Raw genomic sequence first — 24479 nt, forward strand, 5'->3', positions numbered from 1 at the left:
ATCTCCCCCTCTCCTCCCACTGTGCACCCCATAAATCTGTAGTGGGCATTCCCCTAACCTTTCAGAACAGATTTGGGGATGGCAAGGGCATGCGGGGGGCAGTAACTCTAATCCTAATGCAAAAAATGATTATTGCCCTATGCTTTCATATTAAGTATACGCCATTCCAAATCAAGATCCATGGTTTCAGTCTCCATTTTATGAGGGAACCTTGTCTGCATTGATGCACATGTAATATAAAACCCTGATTAACAATGGGAAGGAAGGAAAATTGCGTAGGAGGGGAAAGAATTGCACATCCTGAGGCTGGCTTCCAATGTGCAAACTATGGTTTGCAAATGTTGTGTATACACTAAACCAGTATGTTTGCAAGGCACCTTATCGAGTGATATAATCTTCATATGCTTTACTATTACTTTGCTAATAGTTGCTTTAAGGATTGTTTGGTATCTGTTCACTAGTGAAGAAGGAGGTTTTGCCATTCATCACTTACTCGCTCACTCACACGCTCACACTGGTGTATTGCTGTGTTGGTAGCGGAGAAGGCTGTAACATACAATGTTCCCAGGGGTTTCTATTAAAAACACCTTGCAATGATTTCGTTTTATATTTGGACTATCTCTAGCTGAGCAAAAAGCTCTGGGTTTTTTTCTACTGAAGTAGCAGCCTTTCTGAATCTTTACACACTTTTACATGTAGTTTTTGTCTGTAGAACTGAGAGCCAGGCTTTAAATTTGTTGTCTAGCCTAAATCTGTGCACAGCCTCTGAGACTTGAGAGATTTGCCACTTGGAGATGATTTAATCCCTTCCATGCCCTTTTTGTAGTATCACTTGCATTTTAAAGGTGTTTCTCCTAAATAGGATGCTGTGAAATTGTGTGAAATAGGATGCTGTGAAATTGTGTTAAAAGTCCATCTAAAGTGAGAAATTTGAAGCTGGATAACTCATTCTCCTAAGGATGTCCTCAGAAATGATTTCTTGGGGTTATTACTAAAGAAGAAACATCCCTGAGTGATTACTCAGAAATATTACTGATTGAAAGGAAACACACAAAGGGGTGTTGCTCTTTCCCTGAGATTGGGGCAATCAAAACCTGATTGGAGCCACTGTGTTTTGGGATAGGTCATGCTTCTCCTGGTCCAGACTTTTAATTTGTCTATAAGCCATGTAGCTTTGCAAGTCATGAAACTGCACTCTTTTCAGGAGGAAAAAAGATGGACTGTGTTTTAATTTTTGATTGAGAACAGATGAAATCGTGCCAGGGCTGGGAACTTGCTACCAACATCAGGGCAACCTGGTTTCTGGGATTTTTTCCCCAGGCCCTGAATTATTAACAAAGTTGTTTTTGCAATTCCCTGTCCATAGACTTCCCCAACAAAGCAATCATATAAGGTCCTACTCAGGCTGGGCCTGCTAAGTCCTACTCAGGCTGGGCCCATTGAAATTAATGAACCTAAGTTAGTCATGTCCATTAACTTCAGTGGGTCTACTCTGAATAGGATAGGCATTGAATAGCACCACTAATTGCTAAAAAATGCAAATACTGCTCACAGGCGATGAGTTTCCACAAGCTGCTGACATGTGCTTGAGATGTTAGTTTAATCGTTAGTGGTAACAATTTTTTTTAAAGGGTAGTAATCAGAATACATTTTATTTAAATTATAGTAATTCAGTCTCTTTCTCCCCCCCCCCAAGCAATCTGGTTTAAAATAAAATCTGAATTGAATATCAGCCTATTGAAGTACACACTTGAATGTGAGTGATGGCCATCTATCAAACAGATGGAGTTAAAAGGTGCTTTCCAGTGGAAATAAAAAAGAAAAGGACTGTGACTTTATAAAGGACACCATCCATGTTTTGTATTATACTGGGCCCAGGGGCTAGCAAGTCATCAGAGATGCTAGGATCCAGGAGATGCCATCCTGTATGCAGAGCTTGGAAAAGTTACTTTTTTGAACTACAGCTCCCATCAGCCTAATCCAGTGGTCATGTTGCCTAGGGCTGATGGGAGTTGTAGTTCAAAAAAGTAACTTTTCCAAGCTGTGCCTGTATGTTACTAGGATCAACCATTCAAGAATGGCTGTAGCTCAGTGGTGCATCTGCTTTGCAAGCAGATGGTTCTAAGTTCAGTCTCTTGTGACTTCATTAGGTAGGTTTGGAAATGTTCCTTGCCCGAAATCCTGGAGAGTCGTAGCCCATCATTGTAGACAATTCCAAGATAGATACGCCAATAATCTGACTTGGTACAAGACGTCTTCCTTTATTCTGGCCAAATTGTGAGATCTGAGTCACCTTGCACTCTTTTAGGCCCTCCTGCTTCCTGAGATCTTCATTGTGTTCAGTATTCAGGTGTTTTTTTCTGGTAGGGAGGGTGAAAGCAGTCTGCCTGTATCTGCTTATTCCCTGGCTGATGACTGGGGCTAGACTGAGCTTCTCTTTGCCATGGTATTCTTCCTGGAAGAGAGAAGTGTCTTTGTTCCTAGTGGCCTTTGTTCCTCTCGCTGGTTGCAGAGCTCATATTGTTGTTCCTCTTCCTTCTGCAATCCCAGGAAAACTAATTTTAACTTAAAAGAGGTACACTTCTGCAGTTTGTATGGGTAGCATGGCCAATAGATTATACTCCTAGGTTTTATAACGACTCTGTTTAGTTGAAAACCAGATGTTTCCAACTATTCAATATAAATCCTTGTTCAAGAAATATATTGATTTTAAAATGCAAAATTTGATGTAAACAAATAAATTAAATTCATCTCTCTCTTGGTCTGAATCAGGGATAGCCAATATGATGCCCCCCCCCCAGATGATGTTGGACTTCAGCCTCCATGGTCAACAGTCATGAATGGTGGAAGTAGTAGTCCAGCTACATCTGGAAGGCACCATGTTGGCAATCCATGGTCTAAATAGTTTTGATTTTAAATCGTTTCACCTGGCATACATTATTTAATCATGATAGAATAGATGAAGGTTGATTTATTGCAGAGAAGGTTGTGGAAGTCCATTCATGGTTTCACATCGAAAGAAACGGGTGTTGCTTGATTCGCAGTTAAGGCCGCAATCCTATGCAGTCTTTCTTGGGCTTAACCCCATCAAACGGAATAGTGTTTACTTCTGAAAATGCATGTATGATAATCACTGTAAGACTCCAAGCTGCAATTCTGTGCACACTTATCTGAGGCTGTGTTCAAAGGGGCTTTCCTTTAACATATATAGAATTGAACAGCTAATCGCTAGCTCCAGTATTGCAGTCGCCAACCAGTAGGATAATTTCAGCAGACAATGCAGGGAAGACTGTTCTATTTTTGGCAAGCTTTTTGTGGAATTCCATTCCTAATACGCTTCTATGTACTCTTGCTGCCTTTTAGACTGTTTCATTAATGATATTTACTTTTACTCTTAGTTCTGATTTTATGGAAGGGCAGGATATAAAACTTGATAAATGTTAGAGGTGGCTAAAACTGAGTCTTCACGGACAAAAGTTTTACAAGGCTATACAGAGTACGTCTTTAGAATCTCTGTGTTTAGGGTTTTGGATTTGAGATTGGCTTTAAATAAATAAATAAACAAACAAATAAAATGAGCATATAATATACAGAACTTGAACATCAGAAGCATCACACTTCTCAAATGTTCCAGGGAGTTGTATGGTATGGCAATAGACGATTGTTGAAAAATACTTAAGATTCTACAGACAGATACATGCACAGCCTTGGCACAGCTTTTTATTTCTTCTTCTGTGTTCAACAATATGCCAAATTTTTATTTGAAGTACTTAATAACTGGAGGAAATAGCTCAGAGTATTGCTTTGCACTCTTGTGAGCAGAGGGATAATGTATAACAATATTTTTATACAAGTTTGTCACGGTAAAATCTATGCTTAATCTTCTGAGTAAAGGAGGAGCAATATCATTTGCTGATGAAAATGTAGCGTGTGGATGTGTGTGTTGTCTTCACCCTTGATCCATTATTTCTGTGTAGTCTTACCTGAAGAATATAATTAAGCCCTCAGAGCCCTGATGCTTTCGTAACCACAGAACTTTCTTACTCTCTCAGAGCTTTCAGGGATAAGCTGTCATTATTGGTAAGGAGAACAGATGTGAAGTAGACACATCGTTTATTTGTCTGAAAATGGCTTGGATAGAGATTTATATAGGTATTTATCAAACTTGACAAAGTTGGTTTTAATGTGCCCAATTTTGATGACATTCCCCTTATTAGAGCTAATTTAATCAATTAATGTACAATCAGCCACTGTTTTCTAATTGCTGAGTGAGAAGCGTATACTCTGCTCTCTAATTTTTAAAGCATCTTTTTCTCTTTTTAAATTTAAGAATACTTTCCCTACCGTCTGACATGAGATTAAGGTCTGATACAGAGATAATGCTGGATCCCTGCAAATCATGGTTTGCAAATCCATAATCCAATCTCAGGAACTATGCCCCTTTCCTTCTCTAGAGCAAGTTTCTTCTTCCTTTTCCTTGTCAGAATTAATGATGGATTAGAGTACACGTGTGTGCTAATCAAGGTCTCTTTTTGTCAATGTTTGTAAACTGCTTGAAGCCATGGTTTCAAGTCTGGTATATGGGAGGGCCATTCTTACTGTCACTCTGCTTCCTTTGGTGCTTTCATGAAGAACCAGAGCAGTCATAACTAAAGGATGCTTTTTAAGTATAGGGTATCTATGAATTATATATGTAATTATTTAAAATATTTTATCCCTCAAGTTTTTCAGAGCAGTTTACAATTACCTAGGATATTCAGGCTGTTCTGTGGGCAATAATACCAAGCGAGCTCTTTCTATGCATCTGGCAGAGAATATACCTTGTTTAATGGAAGTTGTAAGGTTCTTTCATTGGAAAAAGGCTTGTTGGATAACTTGTTTTCTTTAGTTTTGTTGTGCCATTTTTAGAAATATCAAATTATTGATATTTAAACCAATATATGGCACCTGTTTTAAACATTTCCTTTTTAAAATTTATGACTTGGAGTCGCCTTGAGGTCACCTGGAGAAGAAGATCAGAAGAAGATCATGGAAGATTCCTTGTTCTTATTGTTTTGTTTTGTTTTGGTTGTATTATGTTATTCTTAATGCTGGTCAGGTATTATTTTATTGTTTAGTTTTTTAGATTCTGTATCATTTCTGTATTATTTCTGTATTATTTTGCTTTGTACATCGCCTAGAGTGGCTGATGGCCAGCCAGATAGGCGATTAATAAATGTAATAAATAAATAAATAAATAAATGTTCTCTGCTCTATTTTTGCACCTTGACACAGAAAAGAGGCTTCCAAGAAGACCATGAAGTGGTCCTTGTCAGAACTGATAAGTCTGGTGGAGTGTGGCCTGTTAACGCTCCAGGAGAAACATGGGAACCAACTGGCAGAAGAATGAAGCAGACGGTGTGTGTAATAAAATGCTTACTTTACATCTTATTAGAATGTATATCCTGAACGTAGAAATTATGGGGAGAGGGGTGGGGATTGGGAAGCGAGCAAATTCTAAATACCATGCAAGAAAGCTAGGAGACTCTCTATAGAATGTATTTATTTTATATCTGGAGTAGCTTCTGTATTCCAACTTCTGTAGCTTCAAGCTTTCATAGTGAGCTTGTTGGTGGAAGCGAGGAGCATACCTCTAATCATTGTTGAAAAATGGAAATGTACTGCCTTCAAGTAGATTCCAATTTATGGCAACCCTACGAATAGGGTTTTCATGGTAAGCGGTATTTAGAGGTGGTTTACCATTGCCTTCCTCTGAGGCTGAGAGGCAGTGACTGGCCCAAGGTCACCCAGTGAGCTTCATGGCTGTGTGGGGATTCAAATCCTGGTCTCCCAGGTCGTAGTCCAACATTCTGACCGCTATGCCACACTGGCATACTGGCGTAGTAATCATTGTTACTTACCTGTTAATCTGAATGGCACAATGCAGTTTTGTCCATCTCTTGTCACATGGATGCTGTCCAAATAAGGTTTGCTTGTTATAAAATAAAAAAAATAAGCCAACAGAAAAAAAATGTGCCGTGGTTTATTTACAATTTAAAATAAAATACAAGTACAATCCAAAACTGCAGTGGTGAATGCAAAAGACAGACCGACACAGAAACCAGCATAAAACCATCACAAGGCTTCCATGAAACAGTCAAAAGGCAATAGCTCCCTGTCCCCCTCTGCTGTATTTCCCATCCTTCTCTCATGACCACTGTGGAAGGGAAGGGTTCATGCCAGCTGATCTGACCATAGGCATGAAGATGGCATCTGATTTCCTTCCATCTGGAGTGATAAGAATAAATTTTATGTAGTGTTATTTGTAAAATTTCTCATCAGGGCGTTTCTCACAAGTGTAAAAACATGCCTTTTGCGGTGCCACTTCCCATAATCTTGAATGATCTTTTACAAAAGGCCATTGTATTGTCAGTGTCTAATAAGAGATTGTGTCACTTCCATGAATTTTCTCTTATATCAGTTTTGAGCTACTTTGCTGAAATTGGTATGTTTTCTAAAATTCAAGTGCTGAATTCAGTTAGATTAATTTTATGAAGATTTGATTGGATTCATTTTAACATAACCTAACAGTTGCACAAAATTAATATTCTTCTTCTTGCTACTCATTTTCAGATTGCTACTCACGTGGATAAGGAAAGGGTCCGATATTTTCAGGATGATGATAATCTGAGCCTGAAGGATTTGGTCAGAAATGAAAAGATGAGAACAGCAGAGGATCATAATAAGCTTTTCATGAGAATGGCATCAAAGGTAAGGCCCAATGTATCTGAATTTATATTAAAAATAAATGAACATTTCCAAGATATAAAAACCCTTACTTTTGCCTTTTTAAAAAAAAAAAAATGCTGTTTGGCATAACATGTTCTAAGATCTCTATGTAAGCATTTTAAGATTGAAGAAACCTAGGTCAGCAATGTGATTTGTTCAGATATTTTGTATTTGTTTTATGAGTGGAATGTATTATGATGTTCATAATTTTCCTTAATGTTGGCAGTGTAGCTTTTTTTGCAAGTAATAAATCAATATAGATTTTTGAACTCCACTGGGGGGACAGAGGGAGAGACGCAGGAGGCATTTGCATCTGCTTCTCAGGCCGCAGCATTTCTTGGGCTGCCCTGCATCTTCTGTGGAGAAGCAAATTTGATGCGGAGGATACCTTGCTTGCCTGGCCCCCCTCTTCTCGAGCTCTTTATGTGCAACTGGCAAAAGGCATGTTCAGTTGTCTAAAAGCTCCCAACTGAATAGCAAACTATTAGAGAGCACTGTCAAAAGAATAGTCAATGTAAACAAAGTGGGACTGCTGGCAAGGCCTTACTGCTCTAGTTAGAATAAGGGCTGAACTACACATAAATGCCTGAAAATCTCCCCCCTTTCTTTTTTGCTGAAAAAGCAGCTTCAGGAGGGAGTGATGGGTGCTGTATCTATTTGCCAGACTTCTCTTCTTTAAGTCACACTCCAAGTTTCTTTTTGGCTGCCTATTTCAGACTTTTAAATGTCGGATTCGTGGGGGATAATGTGGAATGGAGAAAGCAGCAGGCAGAGAAAGGGTTGGCCACACCATCCTCCTTGCTACCTCAGAATCAGCCCCTCCCCAAATAACTTTTGCTGTGGGGAAAAAAAGATGATTATATGTATTTGCGTTTGACATGTAATTAAGCTCTAAAAGGTTTTTGTGTTGTTGCCTAGTAGGGCTGCCTTTCTTTGAAGCTAACTCCATGCACTTCAGGTAAATCCATACTAGAACAGCTTTATTTAAGTATTAGTACACAGGGTGCCAAGCTGATTCATTCTCCTCTTTCTCCCCTTCTTGCTCCTCCCCCCTCTTCTCTTCCTGAAGTCTCCCCTTCACTTATTTCCCCTTGACCTGGGAACTCTCTGTCTATACAGAAAAAAGGAAACATTGGCCCTTAGATGAAAAATGCTCTTGTGCACATGCATGCACTCCCTACCTCCTTTCAGGTCAAAATGAAACAAATGAGACAGCATCATTAGATGGTGTGTGTATGTACGTATATATTGAAAGAGAGCAAATGTGAGTGTATTTCAGAATTTTAGGAATGTCCAAGTGTTAGTTTCTTGAAAGGAGCCTTGAAATTTTGGCCCCTCTAAAAGCCGTTAAAAAACCCTATCACTGTTAACAGCCCAGCAAGTGATGGTGACTGGGCCAAGATTCCCCAGTGTGCTTCTTAGCTCAATAGGAATCTGAGCCCAGGTTTTTCCATGCCGTCTCCAGTACTCCATGCACACTACCATATTGGCTTTCAGTGTGTGTGTAATCATAACATTTTTGGTGTAATCCATTTTATAAAAATCTTAAATGTATGAACTCTGTAGGCAAACTTAAACGGAAAGGTAGTAATTTTAAATTTTTGCACCATTTTGTCATCTTTATTAACGAAGTGCACAGAACTGACAGCCATGTAATGACTTTCTCTTTCATGCTTTCACTTGTGAGGGAAATGAAAAATACTGTTGAAATGAATGTCATCATCTTGAAATTGCTGAAAGTCTTAAAATGATATTCCGCCTAGTATGTGAAAAAGTGGCCCTTCAATCATGTAGAAGATTTTCATCCATCTTTTGGATTGAAATACTGGCACTGGGGTGTCTATTATTTTAAGGCAATGGCTGTTCCTAAGTTCTGTTCTAACTAGGAAAATATTAAAATGTAATTCTTAACGTGCACTGAATACTACACACATTGTAAGGGAAGTCAGTGTATCTCTTGTTTTTAAGTTCCCCATAATATATCATGGTTGTTTTAAAATCTTTTTTAACTTGAAAATTTGATAATGAAATCACACTGAGGTTGGTCTCAGTGTCTTTGCCTTCATCATAAACGTCAACTAGATTTCACTTGTGTGTAAAGCTGTCCAAACGGATATTTTCAATCTGTGTTTGTTCTGTAGGAATTACTGATAGAAACAGAGATTATGAAGGTGGAGGCCACCAAGGAATAAGTGAGTCTTAAAACAATCGATTCCAAGAAAAGGAAAGAGTAAAAGTAGTAAAACAAGAGGTGGTAAATTTTTAGAAGAGCCAATTTTGATACTTAAAAATTAGAAACCGAATACTGTTGGGAAGAGGAGCTAAACAGGGATTCAAGAGAGGATGAAGTTGGCAAATTGAAAATTGCATGCAAAGAGCTCATTGGTAGAGCACATGCTTTGCTTGAGAAGGTCCCAGGTGCCAATTCCTGACATCTACAGTTAAAATGATCAGGTACCAGGTGATGGGAAAGACCTCTTTATGCCTGAGGTCATGGAGAGCTCCTGCCAATCAGAATAGACAATAGAGGATTCCTATGTTCCAAATGTAGGGCGGTATCCATTAGTGCAAAGATTTATGTTGGACAGTGGAAACTTCCCTCTCTTTTCCCTCTTGCACATCCTGCACCCTCCCCATATCTCCTCTGGAGGGGTGCGGAAACCCTAAGATCAAATTTAGGGGGCACACGGGGGGGGGAGTTTCATTGCACAAATGTAAATGCACTAATGGAACAAGTTACTTAGTGCTACATTGGATACAACCCATAAGAACTAGTGAAAGTCCTGTCGATTTCACAAGCTGGGCAGGGGAATCGATGTATGTCTTGCATGAGTGAGTTATGTAGTGTCCTACCTATCTTCCACACCAGCACCTTTCCTTTATTCATCCAAACACAACCTATCTCGCAAATCCAAGCAACTTCTTGCCTTGGGAAAACTGGCTTTGTATTGTAGACTTGACAGATCTCGACAGAACGGGAGACACTGGGTTGCATCCAAAGTAACATTGGCAGAGCTTTACTGGTGCAGCGGCACTTGGTTTCCTTTCCTCGCTCTGTGCACCCTCAAAATCTTAGTGGGGGTCTCTGACCCTCTGGAGCTGATATTGAAGAGACACGGGGGGGGGTACAGAGGGATAGGTTCTGTTATGCTTGTCCTAGTCTCTTGTGCTAGTGGAATGGGAGTGTTGGGTACTGTCAAGTGTCTGGAGCAGGGATGGGGAACTGGATCTGGCCAGCAGGCTGGATCCACACTTCCCCCTTATCCCCACAAGCCACTTGGACATCCATCTGTCGGTCATCTGATGTCACTACACCAGATGAAGCACTTTCCTTTGCTGGTGCAGTTTGATTTCAAACTGTGTGGGCAAAAGAAGTGTTTCCCTGCAGGGCTTGCTGTATGTGCTGATTAGCCTTGTTGTAGAAAAGTGAAATAAATTTACACGTCTTGCTCTGTTTGTACAAGGGGAAACATGGGAACTGCTGTTTACGACTTATGGCGACCCTATGGATCAGCGATCTCCAACAGCATCTGTCGTGAACCACCCTGTTCAGATCTTGTAAGTTTAGGTCTGTGGCTTCCTTTATGGAATCAATCCATCTCTTGTTTGGCCTTCCTCTTTTTCTACTCCCTTCTGTTCCTCCCAGTATTATTGTCTTTTCTAGTGAATCACGTCTTCTCGTTATGTGTCCAAAGTATGATAACCTCAGTTTCATCATGTTAGCTTCTAGTGACAGTTCTGGTTTAATTTGTTCTGACACCCAATTATTTGTCTTTTCGCAGTCCATGGTATGCGCAACGCTCTCCTCCAACACCACATTTTAAATGGGTTGATTTTTCTCTTATCTGCTTTTTTCACTGTCCAACTTTCACATCCATACATAGAGATTGGGAATACCATGGTCTGAATGATCCTGACTTTGGTGTTCAGTGATACATCTTTGATTTTGAGGACCTTTTCTAGTTCTCTCACAGCTGCCCTCCCCAGTCCTAAACTTCTTCTGATTTCTTAACTATTGTCCCCATTTTGGTTAATGACTGTGCCGAGGTATTGATAATCCTTGACAAGTTCAATGTCCTCATTGTTAACTTTAAAGTTACATAAATCTTCTGTTGTCATTCCTCTAGTCTTTTTGACATTGAGCTGTAGTCTTGCTTTTGTGCTTTCTTTAACTTTCATCAGCATTCTCTTCAAAACATTATTGGTTTCTGCTAATAGTATGGTATTGTCTGCATATCTTAAATTATTGATATTTCTCCCTCCAATTTTTAAACCTCCTTCATCTTGGTCCAATTCCGCTTTCTATATGATATGCTCTGTGTACAGCTTAAACAAATAGAGTGATAAAATACACCGCTGTCTCACACCCTTTCCGACTGGGAACCAGTCGGTTTCTCCATATTCTGTCCTTACAGTAGCCTCTTGTCCAGAGTATAGGGTGCATATCAGGACAATCAGATGCTGTGACACCCCCATTTCTTTTAAAGCATTCCAAAGTTTTTCATGATCTACGTAGTCAAAGGCTTTTTTGTAATCTATAAAGCACAGGGTGATTTTCTTCTGAAATTCCTTGCTCCGTTCTATTATCCAATGTATGCAATATGATCTCTGGTGCCTGTTCCCTTTCTAAATCCAGCTTGGACATCTGGCATTTCTCGCTCCATATATGGTAAGAGCCTTTGTTGTAGAATCTTGAGCATTACTTTACTTGCATGGGATATTAAGGCAATAGTTCTATAATTACTGCATTCCCTGGGATCCCCTTTCTTTGGAATTGGGATATATATTGAACTCTTCCAGTCTGTGGGCCATTGCTTAGCAAAATGGAGCTAGCCACAGTTTTCCATGATTTATTTCTTGGGAACCAGCCATATGGAGCTGATATAGCAATTGTGCAGTGGAATTATTTAAAAGTACAGTTATTTTGTTTCATTAGGAAGAATCTGTTGGCTGACATTCTATTAATATACGAATTTGTTGGCAAGCCTAGGCGTCAGCAGTCATAGCAGGACTTAAACTAACAATAAGGAAAATCTGCATATGGAATCCTTATCAATGCAATAGTTAATTAAGACCTAGATAAACACTCTCCTCTTTTTTTTGTTGCATTGAGCTGATTGCTAAGTACATTTATAATTTTTTTATGTATCCATGGCCCATTTGGCTGAAACCTTTTGTGTTCCCAAATACGAATAATGTTCTACTTTGTCAGCTTCCTGTAATGTATTTGGAGTATAACATTCCTGAAATCTAAATGCTAACATTTAAAATGGATGATGTCAGTGTTGCCATGGCAATTGAAAATCGCACTGATCCAGTTTATACAATCTATACCCCCTTTTTTCTTTCTGGCTGATTTTCAGAGCAGCAGTAATGCTTCTCGCATTCATGTAGAAGGTGTATCTTGAATTACGATTGCGTTAGAGTTATTATGGGAAAAATGAAGGTTCAGTGGGTGAATGCAAGGAATAAATGCATCAGCTCATGGAAGATAATGAATGGAAAACTAGTTACAAAACTGTAGTAATAAATAGAGTCAAATACGCAAGCATTTGTTAACAGGATTTTATATAATAGAGAGTGGGTTTTTCTGGCTTTTCTCCACTATATTTTGGGATAGCATTCTTATAACAAGTAGACATTTTTGTATTGGCTTTTGGGTGCATTGATGATCTTCTCTAGGGTCATAATCTTTTCTATGGAGGCTAATTATAGCAGTTACATAACTATTCTATTGCCATTTTCCTAAAAGTCATACCCCAAAATGTGGAAACTGGAGGAAGGAGGTGAAAAAGCTGCAGTAATTTTTGTGCCTGAGCATCTTACCTAGTAGCGCACAACATCTCCTGTGTTTGTGGTGTACTGTGAAACTCTTTTCCCTTTTCCTCTAGTCTAGGGGTGGCCTTCCAGATGTTGCTGAACTACAACTCCCACCAGCCTCACCAACTGTGGCCAGTGGCCAGGGGTGATGGGAGTTGGAGTTCAGCAACTTGTGGAGGACTAAAATTTCTCCATACCTTCTCTAGTCCATGAATGGTTGCACATTAAATTTTTTTTTAAGACTTTAGTGTGCTGCAAGACTTGGTCTGTTGCAGCAAAAAACAAACATAGCTACCCCTCTAGAAGTGTTTACCCTCTGTTAACCATCTGGTGTCCATTGGAGTACTTTCAAATGGCAAATTAAAAATTCACCTCTTCATTCTGACATGTAACTGATGCCACACATATGCCTGTTCCCTCCACTCCCCTTGTCCTCCTTGCCCTGTGCCTTATTCCAGCTGTAATCCTGTGAGCAGGGCTCATGAGTTGTTTTCATTTTATACCTAGTTCTTGTAAGCGCTCTGGAAATAATAGACTGTGGTGGTGATTCTATGGGAGTGGAAGATAGAGGTTTAAAACTGTGGAACTTGGGTACCCTTCCAGTTTTATGGTGTATCTTATCTGGCCACATGATATAAAATGATCTCCACATGCAGAAGATAATTTATCTTGTAGCAGGCACTTCATCTGCTGTTTCTGCCGAAGAGCCAAGCTACTGTTCAATTAAAAACAGCTTATCTTTTGGCAGTGTCAACTGCTGCACTGGAAAGTGATCATGCTCTGGCATTGCATCTTTTTTGCCCTGCATATGCATGATACTTTAAACAACAGCTTACTCTTGGCTTTTGACAATCTTGAAAATAGAGTTTGCTTTGTGAATAGGTCTCAGCAGGTTTTGAATTGACTTGTTGGTATTAAGTTAAAGGTGAAAGTTCTCTTCCTTTTTTTTACTGTCTTAAAATAACAAACGCTAATGAAAAAGGAAAAACATCCAAGAAAATACTAATCTTGTTCTTCTCCTGCTATGCACTTTGAAGTAACTGTTCTCACTGAAATGCAGAGACTTGACCCTTGTTTGAGGGGGGGGAGAGAGAGGGGGTTATCCTCATTTCCCCCAATATTCACACATCTCTGTATTAATCCATGTGGTCCCTCAAAGTGTATTCTGGCTCCATTTTTCACTTATGCAAATTCCCCAACAAATGATGAAAAGAGCCAGTGTGGTGTAGTGGCTAAGGTGTTGGACTCGGACCTGGGAGATATAAGGAAGTGATATTAAGTCGTGGGAAACTTTCTGACCGCATTGCTGTAGGCAGGATGTTAACATATTTCTAATTAGGTTCCTGATGTTCGCCTCTAGACTGTGTATCAAGTCTAGAATTGAAAGTCCAAGATGTTAGAAAAAGAAAAAAATTTGAAGCAGTGTTTAAGAAGGTAAATCCAGCCACCAGCCACCTTAGAAATCCACAAAACATGTTTTCCCCCACATCTGTATACCCACACAAGATTCAGTTTTAGAACTAATACACAGTCTAGAGGTGAACATTAGGAACCAAATTAGACTGACTAAACCACAGAAAATTATATTTCTAATGTCTTGGACTTGGTTTCATAAGTCATGCAATTTATGGCATTGTAATAAAAATGTTGTAAATTCTCAAACTTTGAGGTGATTTGTATTGTATATTTTAAAAAGTGTTCTCAAGAGCTTCTATGTGGTTTCTATAGCAACCTCATGAAAATGTGATAAAGATCCTGAATTATAGCGCAGATTGCAACACATCACTCTTCTGAGATACAATACTGACACTTCTGAGCAAGTTCAATGTAATATCTTTTGGAGATCTTGGTGAATGATGCACAAGAATGTTGGTATTTAACTTTTCAGGCAAACACGGCTAGAACAAAACAGCAGAGTAAGATGGACCTTGCTCACATATAATCTCTGTCCCCCTTGTTTTCTGTTTTGTTCTGCTCAATTTTTGCTGGAGTACAATAGTCCCTCTATCCATACTCTTTCACCACTTAGTAAAATCCCATTTATGCCGTCCAATGTTCTTTTTGCTTCCCTATAATTTCTTGACCTTTGTTTGGGAAGGTGTGCTGTTCCATCTGTCTTAAGGGCCATTTTGACATTCCCTTCTTACTTCATGCAATCTGCCCTGACTATTCCTGGGCATGTTTACATGGAGGACATAGCATATGACCAACGATGTCCACAGCTCCCAGCAGCTGATTCTCATGGTTGCTGAAAAACGTGACATATCAGTTGCAACCAGGAAGCTGTGGCTTTGTCCATGGGTAGAGTTTGTCATGTTCTGCATGTAGATGCCTTCCTGGACATAGCTGGGGAGTATTGCTTGGAGAAAAATTTGAATGCCAGAATTTGCCCTTATATTGCATCCATAGGTATTTTTGAGGAATTTCCTTTACCCTCTTCTTCTGGGAGGGGGAACTCTTTTCAGCCCAAGGGCTACCTTCCCTTGTGGGCAGGACCAGAGCCAAAAGCAGGAAGATTGGACATGACTTCTACCTTTGCACCATAGGCTATGCAAGTCAAGAGATTTCTATGCATGTGCTTGCATGAGCATGTGCACCCTCACACACACCTCCATCCAGGCAAGCCAGAGATATTGTCACAGTTCAAGGACATGTTCCAACCAGCAAAAGCACTTAAGAAGAATACAGAGCAGAGCCATTGATGGGTGTGGCCTGGACAGAATCCTGAGAGGCCTGAAGGGCCACATTTAGTCCCCAGCCTGAGGATCCCCCCACCTCTGCTCATCTTCCTGTCTCCCTTCTGTAAATGCTGTTGTATTATTATTACCTCCGCCACCTCCTGTGCCTGCATCTTCTGCCATACCTACACTCTACGCCTGGTAAGCTCTGTCTTCCTCTCCCCCAGTCTTTCAGTTCCTATCTCATGATTCCCTTTAGCAAAGCCGCTTTCTGAACCTCCATTGCCATCTGATAATCTCCCACATGATTCTTACAAATCCCTGTGACTTGTATTGTGACTCTGCACCATCCCTGACATGTCTCATCCAATGCAGAATGTAGTAAAGCAATTAGTACTCAAATTGCGTATGTACCCTGCCCTGTGTTGTATAGCATCTTCCACACTGATGACGCTAAACACTTGAATGGCATCATCTCTTAATAAAAATGATGTGCCACTTCATCTTTATACACTTTTCTTGTCAACTTCGTTCACATTTGTAACCTACCCTTCTGTCGAGCAAAGCCATCCTGTTTTATTACCATCATCACAACATCCCTGTGAGGTCAGGTTGGGAGCTGGCAATGTGCTCAAGGTAATCAAGGACACTTCATGGCTGAGGAGTCATTTGAGCCCAGGTCTTCCCGGTCACAGTCCAGCTCTGTCCACATTGACCAAACCTTCCTTTTGCTTTAGTTTTCAGACAAAACTGACAGAGAGTACTACACTCTAGACGACATGTTTGTTGCCAAAGCAGCCAAGGGTGAGCGAAGCGTAGAAGAGGAGGGAAGGCAGAGGAAACAAGCAATCCGTGAGCACCAGCAACTTGCTGCATGGATAGAGAAATGTCCTTACTGCTTCGGCAGCCCTGAACTTCCAAAGCACTTGATTATTGCAATTGGTAACAAGGTAAGAAAGCAACATAGCTTGTTTTGACATGCAAGTAGGAAGGCATAAAAGAGGGCTGTTTTCCGTTCCATGGTTTTATGAGATTAAAAGTGAAATTGCTTCTTGTGGCATGAGTTATTGTTTTTGAATGTTCCTGGCCCTTCCAATTAAGAGGAAAGAGACCTTCCTCACGGGTGCAGCAAAAATGATATGAGTCTGTCTTGAATGATTCAGTTGATCTTCTTCGGTACTTCAGATGTGCAGATGACCTTGATGCAATGATATACAAGAGCTGAATATTTAGGTTGCATGGGGTGGTAAATAAGTTGGAGGCCAAAGTAGAGTTCAGTAGTAAGAGAAAAAAAGGTCATAGAGGTGAAGTTGAATTTTGAAGCTGGAAAATATAATAAGGCCTACAAAGACGAAGCAAAGTCATTCAGATTTAAGCAGTATTAAAGACAGTAGCATCTCCTTTTTTAACACAAATGTTTGGTTATTTGCAAAGAACAAGTGGACGTTTTTACTTGAAACCAGGCATAGCTAACCTGGTGCCCTCCAGATGTTGTTGGACTGCAGTGCCCCTCATCCATGACTATTGGCCATGTTTGCTGGGGCTGATAGGAGTTGTAGCCCAAAAACCTCTGTAGGACAGCCAACTCCTGTGTTAGACTTTCCCATTTGCCCCATCCACCCAAAATGGGCAGATCTGTCACTGTCTATACTGCCGAAGCCACCCTGTTTCATCCCCGTCCTGCTGCAGCCCACTAGGCCCCTCCTCTGGGTCCCAGTCATCGTTGTCGTCCTGATCACTCTACATGAACTCTCCCTATGGCCTATGACACCACCTGCATTTTTCCCACCCAGGGTCACTTCCCATATGAAGTTCAGCCGAGGGAAAAGTGGGGGGAGGTAAGCTCTGGGCATGGAAGAAGGATCACATATTTTTCCTCTTAAAAGCAAATCCCTCTTTGGGCCCAGTTTTTATTTTGGATGGGGGTCAGGCCCAGATTCAGAGACACAGATCTGTTGCCATCACATCTGGTTTGGCTGTATCTTTTAGGAGTGGGTGTGAGAATCAAATAGGACTGCCTTTATTTTTTAAGCATCAGAATATTAAATATACACTAATTATAAGCCTGGACCTTCTGGTATTTTTCCCCTTTTCTAGGTATACTTATCATTGCCAAACTACCAGTCTCTTACTGAAGGTCATTGTCTGATAGCTCCTATGCAGCACCACACAGCAGCCACTCTTCTAGATGAAGACATCTGGGAGGAAATCCAGGTGGGCAAAGTCTCAGGTTTGATGTGAATTGCTGTATGGGTGTATATTTAAACACTGTGGGCAAAAACCAATCCCATTTAACACTTTTAGCCCTCTTGGTATCAGTGGGAGACACTTAAGCATGCGTTTAATCCTGTCATTGAAATCAGTTATATTTAGTGCTGACTATTTGGTTAGATTGTCCTTTCTGTTGTGGGAAGGACAGGCTGCCACTTGGCTGATGATGAGGGAACCACTGTATTCGGTAGCCTGTTTGTATCCTTGTATGGTAGAATAGTAGAGTTGAAAGGGGCCTATAAGGCCATTGAGTCCAACCCCCTACTCAATGCAGGAATCCATATACCTGACAGGTGGCTGTCTAGCTGCCTCTTGAATGCCTCCAGTGTTGGAGAGCTCACCACCTCCCTAGGTAATTGGTTCCATTGTTGTGCTGCTCTCACAGTTAAGAAGTTTTTCCTGATGATCAGTTGAAATCTGGCTTCATGTAACTATAATGTATTGTTCCGTGTCCTGCACTCTGGGTTGATCAAGAAGAGATCCCTGCTCCTCCTCTGTGTGACAACCTTTCAAGTACTTGAAAAGTGCTATAATATATTCCCTCAGTTTTCCCTTCTAAATGCTAAACATGCCCAGTTCTTTCAGTCTCTGCATAGTCCCCCGATCATCCTTGTTGCCCTCCTCTGAACCTATTCCAGTTTACATCTTCCTTGAAGTGCAGTATCTAGAACTGGATGCAGTACTCAAAAGCTTAACCAGTGTTGAATAGAAGGGAATTAGTACTTCTCGGTCAACGGAGGAGTGGAGCAGAAAGGAATGGGTTAACTCCTGGAGGCAGAGTCAGCACTATAACACAAAAAGTTTAGCTGGTGGCCAGCCAGAAGGGGAGGAACCTTCTCCCATTCTCCAGTTTTTGACTCTGCCTTCAGTGAGCAACAGAGTCAGCCTATTCCTCCCCATAAGGGATTCAGGAACAGTTTAGCTGTTTTCTCTGCTCTTCTCAGATTGTTTATCATCATCAGCTGCAGTCGAAGCGCACAGACTTCTGCCTCTTCTTTTGCTTCTGGCCCTCACTGAATAGCCAGATTTGAGGGAGGAAGAGAGGGATTGTTCTTTCTGAAGAGGTGCTGGAAGCACCTGGAAGTGGCAGAGGCTGGGATCTGTCTCGCGCCTCCCCCTGCTGTCCCTTATGGAATGCTCTTTCATGGTCCCAAGGAGAGTGAAGCTTTCAGGAGCGTTTTTAAGACCTTGAAGGAGCAGAGATTGGTCCCTCTCTATCCAAGGCTTTTTGTTGATTCAAATCCCCCATGGGGCAACGGGCCTCTGCTAAGCGTGGTTGGCCTCCTTGCTGCATTGTTCTCAGGTAAAGCCGCTAAGCTTTCTTTTTCTAATTGGAGGGAGGGGCAGCTCCAGCCCGGCCTTTTCCCCTCTTCAGCTGGGATTTTAATTATGCCTGGGGGAAGAGACAGCCCTTCTTGTGCCTCTGCAGAGGAAGATGAGTCCCTGAGTGGGGGGGAATCTACATCTCAATTAAGCAATCCATTAGGTACCCTCTCCTCAGTGGCGGGAAGCATGCTAGACTCCCCGCCTGAAACAGTTTCATTTTTTCAGCTCCCTTCTACCCGGCCAGGGGGAGGGGAAGATGCACACATGGCTCCTGCAGGAAAAAAGTGTGCCAAATCTCACCGTCTAGATAAGCCCTCTACCTCTTCGGCTGTGCTGGCCTGGCTTAACAAGGACATGATGAAGGAGGCAGGGGCTTCCTTAGCCAAGCATTGGGCCTGTGCACATAGGAAAAAAGCCTCCAAGCACTCCAGGGCATGCTGCCATGGTTTCTTCTCCTTTCTCCTTCCTCCTCCTCCTCCTGAGAGGCCAGGCCAGTTAGAGAAAGGGGGAACAGTAAAAGAAGGGGCTCCTTACAGAAGTCTAAACCACACAAAGATAAACGCAAAAGATGCTCCAGCTCTGGGTTTCCACCTGACCGCCTTTCCCTCAGCCCAGGCTCCTGGGGGGAGGGTGCTCCCCCGTCATCTGCTGCATCAGAAAAGGAAGAAGGGGAACTCTCAGGGGAGGATTCCCCTATGCCATCCCTGGTGCATAAGAGGCTGTATTCTCCTGACTCCTATCCTATTTTGATTTCTAAGGCTATGGCCTGCCTTCAGTTACACCCTCCTAAGGAAACTCCTCAGGAGGGGGAACTAGAGGAAGGGGAACAGGGATCTTCAGGTGTCTTCCCCAGGTCAGGGGATCAGAAGGTGGTCATTCCCTTTCCGAAGTTCTTCAGGGACATTAAGGAAGAATGGGATCGTCCAGCCAAATCCAAAGCTCCACATGCTCTGTCCAAGAAGCTATATGCTCTTCCTGCCATGGCAACCCTTCAAGTCCCAGCCATTGACGAGCTTGTGTCTGCCCTCGGGGCCAAGACAGCTATTCCCAAAGAAGGAGCGGATACTCTTTCAGACCAAAGTGACAGGTGCAGTGAGGCTATCTTAAAACGTGCACACAAAGCAGCTGCATTGGCCATGAGAGCTTTGGCAGCCAACTCCTTCCTGGCACAGGCTGCGGTAAAGTGGGCTAAATCGCTATTATCAGAAGTGCCTCCAGATGCCAGACACGTCAGGGAGAGGCTGCACAAATTAGCTAAAAGAGCTGAATTCCTAGCAGATTCCTCAAGCCTACTGTACTCAGCAAGAGCTCTTGGATATGGAGTGGTAGTAAGACTCAATATATGGCTGAAACAGCAGGAAGTGGACCATCACTCCAAAGCCAGCTTTTTGGCAAGTCTCTAGAGCGCCACCTGATGGAGACCAAGGATAAAAAGAAGGCTCTTCCTGCCGCTCCCAGGATGGATGACAAATCCCATAAGAAGGCTTCACATTCCTTTCGTCCCAAGGGCTATCCAACTACCTACAGGACTACACATCAGTTCTGGAACTCTTCCTGGAATTCCTCCCACCAGCACACCCGTTCCACACCCTCCAGTGGTGGGGGAGGCAACAAACATCATCAAAACCCCAAGCCCAATGTGAAGCAAAGGCATGCATGACGCCAGGATGGCCCAGGTGGGGGGTAGACTTCTTTTTGCAGATGCCTCAGACAAGTGGATACTGAGCACCATCCAGTCTGGCTACTCCCTAGAGTTTGCCCCCATTCCACAAGACAGTTGGAGGACAGCTCCTCCATCTCGTAGGCCAGAGAAGCTGCAGAGAACCCTGGATGCCATTTCTCACCTCCTCAAGATAGGCGCCATAGAACCTGTGCCAGAGCATCAGCAGTCCTCAGGAATCTTCTCTGTGTTCTTTACAGTCCCCAAATTTATTTATTTATTAAATTTCTTAGTCGCCCATCTGGCTGGTTCTCCAGCCACTCTGGGCGACGTACAAATTAGCATATCAGTGCAATAAACATTAGAATCTGAGCCAATAATAATAATAAAATCTATCTACACATCTAATAACATAGCAATCCTGTAAACATTAAAATCTACACCAATAATAATAATAAAATCTAATCCTCCCCAAAGGCCTGCCTGAAGAGCCAGGTCTTCACGGCCTGGCGGAAACTTATTATAGAGGGGGCAAGGCGGAGATCATTAGGGAGGGAATTCCACGGGGTGGGGGCCACAATTGAAAAAGCCCTCTCTCTAGTCCTCACCAATCTGGCTGTTTTCACTGATGGGGTAGAGAGAAGGCTTTCTGAGGCTGATCTTGTTAGGCGGCATAACTGATGATGCTGGACGCGCTCCTTCAGATAGACTGGGCCGAGACCGTATAGGGATTTAAAGGTCAAAACCAACACCTTGAATTGGGCCCGGCAAGCCACTGGTAGCCAATGTAGTTCTTTTAATACTGGAGTTATGTGATCCTGCCGGCGGCTGGCTGCCTTTGATCAGGCGCGCTGCCTCATTCTGTACCAGTTGCAATTTCTGGACCGTTTTCAAGGGTAGCCCCACGTAGAGCGCATTACAGTAGTCTAAGCGAGAGAAGACCAAGTCATGTACCACCGATGGGAGCAGAAGATTGGGGAGGTAGGGGCGTAACCTCCGTATCAGATGAAGTTGATACAATGCTGCCCGGCTCACAGCCAAGATCTGAGCTTCCATGGACAGTTGGGAGTCAAGAATGACCCCGAGGTTGCGGACCTGGTCTTTCAGGGGCAATCGTACCCCATTAAATGCAATGTCAATTGCTGCGCCATCTTGGATTTAAAATTCCTGAACCGCTTCCTGCAGACAAAGAAATTCAAGATGGAGACACTCAAGTCTATTACAGAAGCCATTCAACCTGGAGACTTCCTAGGATCTATAGATCTCACAGAGGTGTACCTGCATGTCCCCATTCTCCAGCAGCACAGACTCTTCCTCCACCTTACGCATGGCCACCACCAGTTTCAATACAGGGCCATGCCCTTCAGCCTCGCCTCGGCCCCGCGGGTGTTCACCAGAATAATGGTAGCAGTAGTGGTACACCTTCACACTCAGGGACTCCACGCATATCCTTACCTGGACGACCTTCTGGTGAGGGCTTCTTCAGCGACAGTGGTGCAACGGGATCTCCAGACTACCATCCAGTGTCTGGAAAACCACGCCTTCATCATCAACAGGGACAAGAGCCATCTGATACCCACCCAGCACCTTCAACATCTGTGAGTGGTCATTGACACAGCTCAAAGCAAGCTCTTCCTGTCCACTGATCACACAGACAAGCTTCTGCGCCAGCTGCACACGTGCCTGCAAGGCAGCCAGGCTCCTCTGATGGAACTGGCTCAGCTGCAGGGCTCCATGATAGCGGCCATAGACTCAGTGCCATGGGCTTGCTTCCACTCAAGAGCCCTGCAGTGGCTGCTGTTTCGATATCAGGACCAGATCATCTCGCGCCAGAACTGGCTCATCATCCTCCCGAGGCATGTGCAGGAGTCTCTCCAGTGTGGGGATGTTTACGTCATCTGGAGAAAGGCCTTTCCCTCAGAGCTCCAGCAGTCTCAATAGTCACCAGAGACGCGAGCCTATATGGCTGTGCATCTCACAGGGGAAGTGGGCAGTGCAGGAGCAGTGCCAGTCAATCAACTGGTTGGAGCTCAGAGCAATCCAACTAGCACTCTATGAGTTCCTACCGCTTATTTATCAGACTCGTGTGCTAGTACACACCGACGTCACAGCTAAATCACATGTCTGCAAACAAGGGGGCACAAAATCAGGCCCTCTTCAGAGGGAGACCAACCTGCTGTTGCAGTGGGCAGAAAGGCACCTGGCTTCCATTTTGACCATACATGTACAGGGGATCCTGAACACACAAGATGACTGGCTGAGCCGGGAACAAGTCCACCAAGGAGGGTGGGCTCTTCACCGGGACATGTTCCTAGAGATCACTCGGAAGTGGGGGCTCCCATACATGGACCTGTTTGCCTCATCGGTGAATGTCCAACTGGACCAGTTCATGGCACAAGGCTGGAATCCACACGCCCAGGACATAGATGCCGTGTCAGCCCCCTGGCCTCAGGGACTCCTCTACACCTTCCCGCATCTACCTCTTTTGTGAAGGCAGCTGCGCAGAATCAGTGTTCTCCAGGCTCAGGTAACAGTGGTGGCTGCACACTGGCCACGGAGACCATGGTTTTCTGACGTAGGGGACCTCAGCTCCAGTCCGCCATGGCGTCTTCCCTCCAGACCGGATCTCCTCTCACAAGGACCCATCCTTCACCCAGGCCCAGAGTGGCTCCAGCTTCACGCCTGGAGGCTGAGAGGCAGTGGCTAAGTGAAGAGGAGCTGTCTGAGAGGGTTGTTTCCACCATTCTGGCATCTTGCAGACAAATCCAGCCAGAGAATTTATGACCTCACATGGAAGGCGTTCAACAGGTGGTGTAGACACAAACAGTTACCTGTCACGGATTGCCACATTCACACCATTCTCAACTTCCTGCAAGATAGTCTGGACCAGGGGCTAGCCCCCAACATGCTGAAGAGAGAGGCAGCGGCCCTAGGCAGTGTGTTTCCAATGGTGGGGAGCCATTCCATTTCCTCTCACCCTTGAGTCAAACCCTTTCTCCGAGGGGCAACCCTGCTGTCACCTCCAGTGCAACACAGGTTTCCCTCCTGGGATCTTTCGTTAGTCCATAGAGCTCTCTCACAACATCCATTTGAACCAACACATTCAATACCAATCAAGGACCTCACCCTCAAGACAGTTTTTCTTGTGGCAATCACCTCAGCCAGGATCCGGGAGGAGCTGTGCATATTTCACTCAGACAAGGTGGTTCTTCGCCCTGATCCCAGTTTTCTACCCAAGGCCACTTCCTCGTTCCACAGGGAACAGGACATTTCTCTACCCAACTTCTGCCTCAACCCAGTCCATTGCAGGGAGAAGTGGCACAAACTCGATGTCAGGCGGGCACTTCAGATCTACCTGTACCATACAGAACCATTCAGGAGGTCTGAGACCCTGTTCGTGTCTTTTAAACATGGGGCGCAGGGATTAAAAGTGTCCAGGTCCACCATCAGCTGCTGGGTGAGGGATTGCATAGTTAAGGCCTATCAGGCCAAAGGGATCTCCTCCAGGGATCACTGCACACTCAGTTAGAGGGGCTGCCATCACAGCGGCACTCCACAAGGGTGCCCCGCTTGAGGAAATCTGCAAAGCTGCCACCTGAGCTCACCCATCCACCTTCATCAAACACTGCAAGGTGGATAAATTTGGTTCTGCTGAAGCTGCCTTCGGCAGAAGGGTTCTTCAGAGGGTGGTGGCCTAGGTTTGCTCCCACCCAAGGATGTAAGGGGGATCGCTGCTCGGGTACATCCCATTGCCGTCTGCTCCACTCCTTCGCTGACCGAGAACAGAAAGTTGGACTTACCGTGAAGTGTCCTTCTGGTCAGCAGAGACTGGAGCAGACAGCCCCACCCTACAGCAAAACCTAGGTTGTGGGGTGGGGAGGGCACCTCTCAGAAACTCTCTGGCGACTGCCGGTCGCTCACCCTCTGTAGTAAGGACTCTCTTTATCCCTTCCTGG

At 43.4% G+C, this 24479-nt stretch overlaps 1 protein-coding gene across 5 annotated transcripts in view; it reads left to right on the top strand.

The window, feature by feature from the left end:
* Nucleotides 1-24479, top strand: part of CWF19L2 (CWF19 like cell cycle control factor 2) — a 133417-nt gene that overhangs the window by 81859 nt on the left and 27079 nt on the right. For all 5 annotated transcript variants that reach the window (XM_061628682.1, XM_061628684.1, XM_061628686.1 and 2 more), the window contains 4 exons: nucleotides 5275-5397; nucleotides 6613-6750; nucleotides 16004-16216; nucleotides 17364-17480. In XM_061628682.1, the coding sequence (XP_061484666.1) occupies nucleotides 5275-5397; nucleotides 6613-6750; nucleotides 16004-16216; nucleotides 17364-17480 (591 nt within the window). The remainder of the gene's footprint in view (nucleotides 1-5274; nucleotides 5398-6612; nucleotides 6751-16003; nucleotides 16217-17363; nucleotides 17481-24479) is intronic.

Source organism: Rhineura floridana, chromosome 5, assembly GCF_030035675.1.
Source record: "Rhineura floridana isolate rRhiFlo1 chromosome 5, rRhiFlo1.hap2, whole genome shotgun sequence".
Taxonomy (NCBI): domain Eukaryota; kingdom Metazoa; phylum Chordata; class Lepidosauria; order Squamata; family Rhineuridae; genus Rhineura; species Rhineura floridana.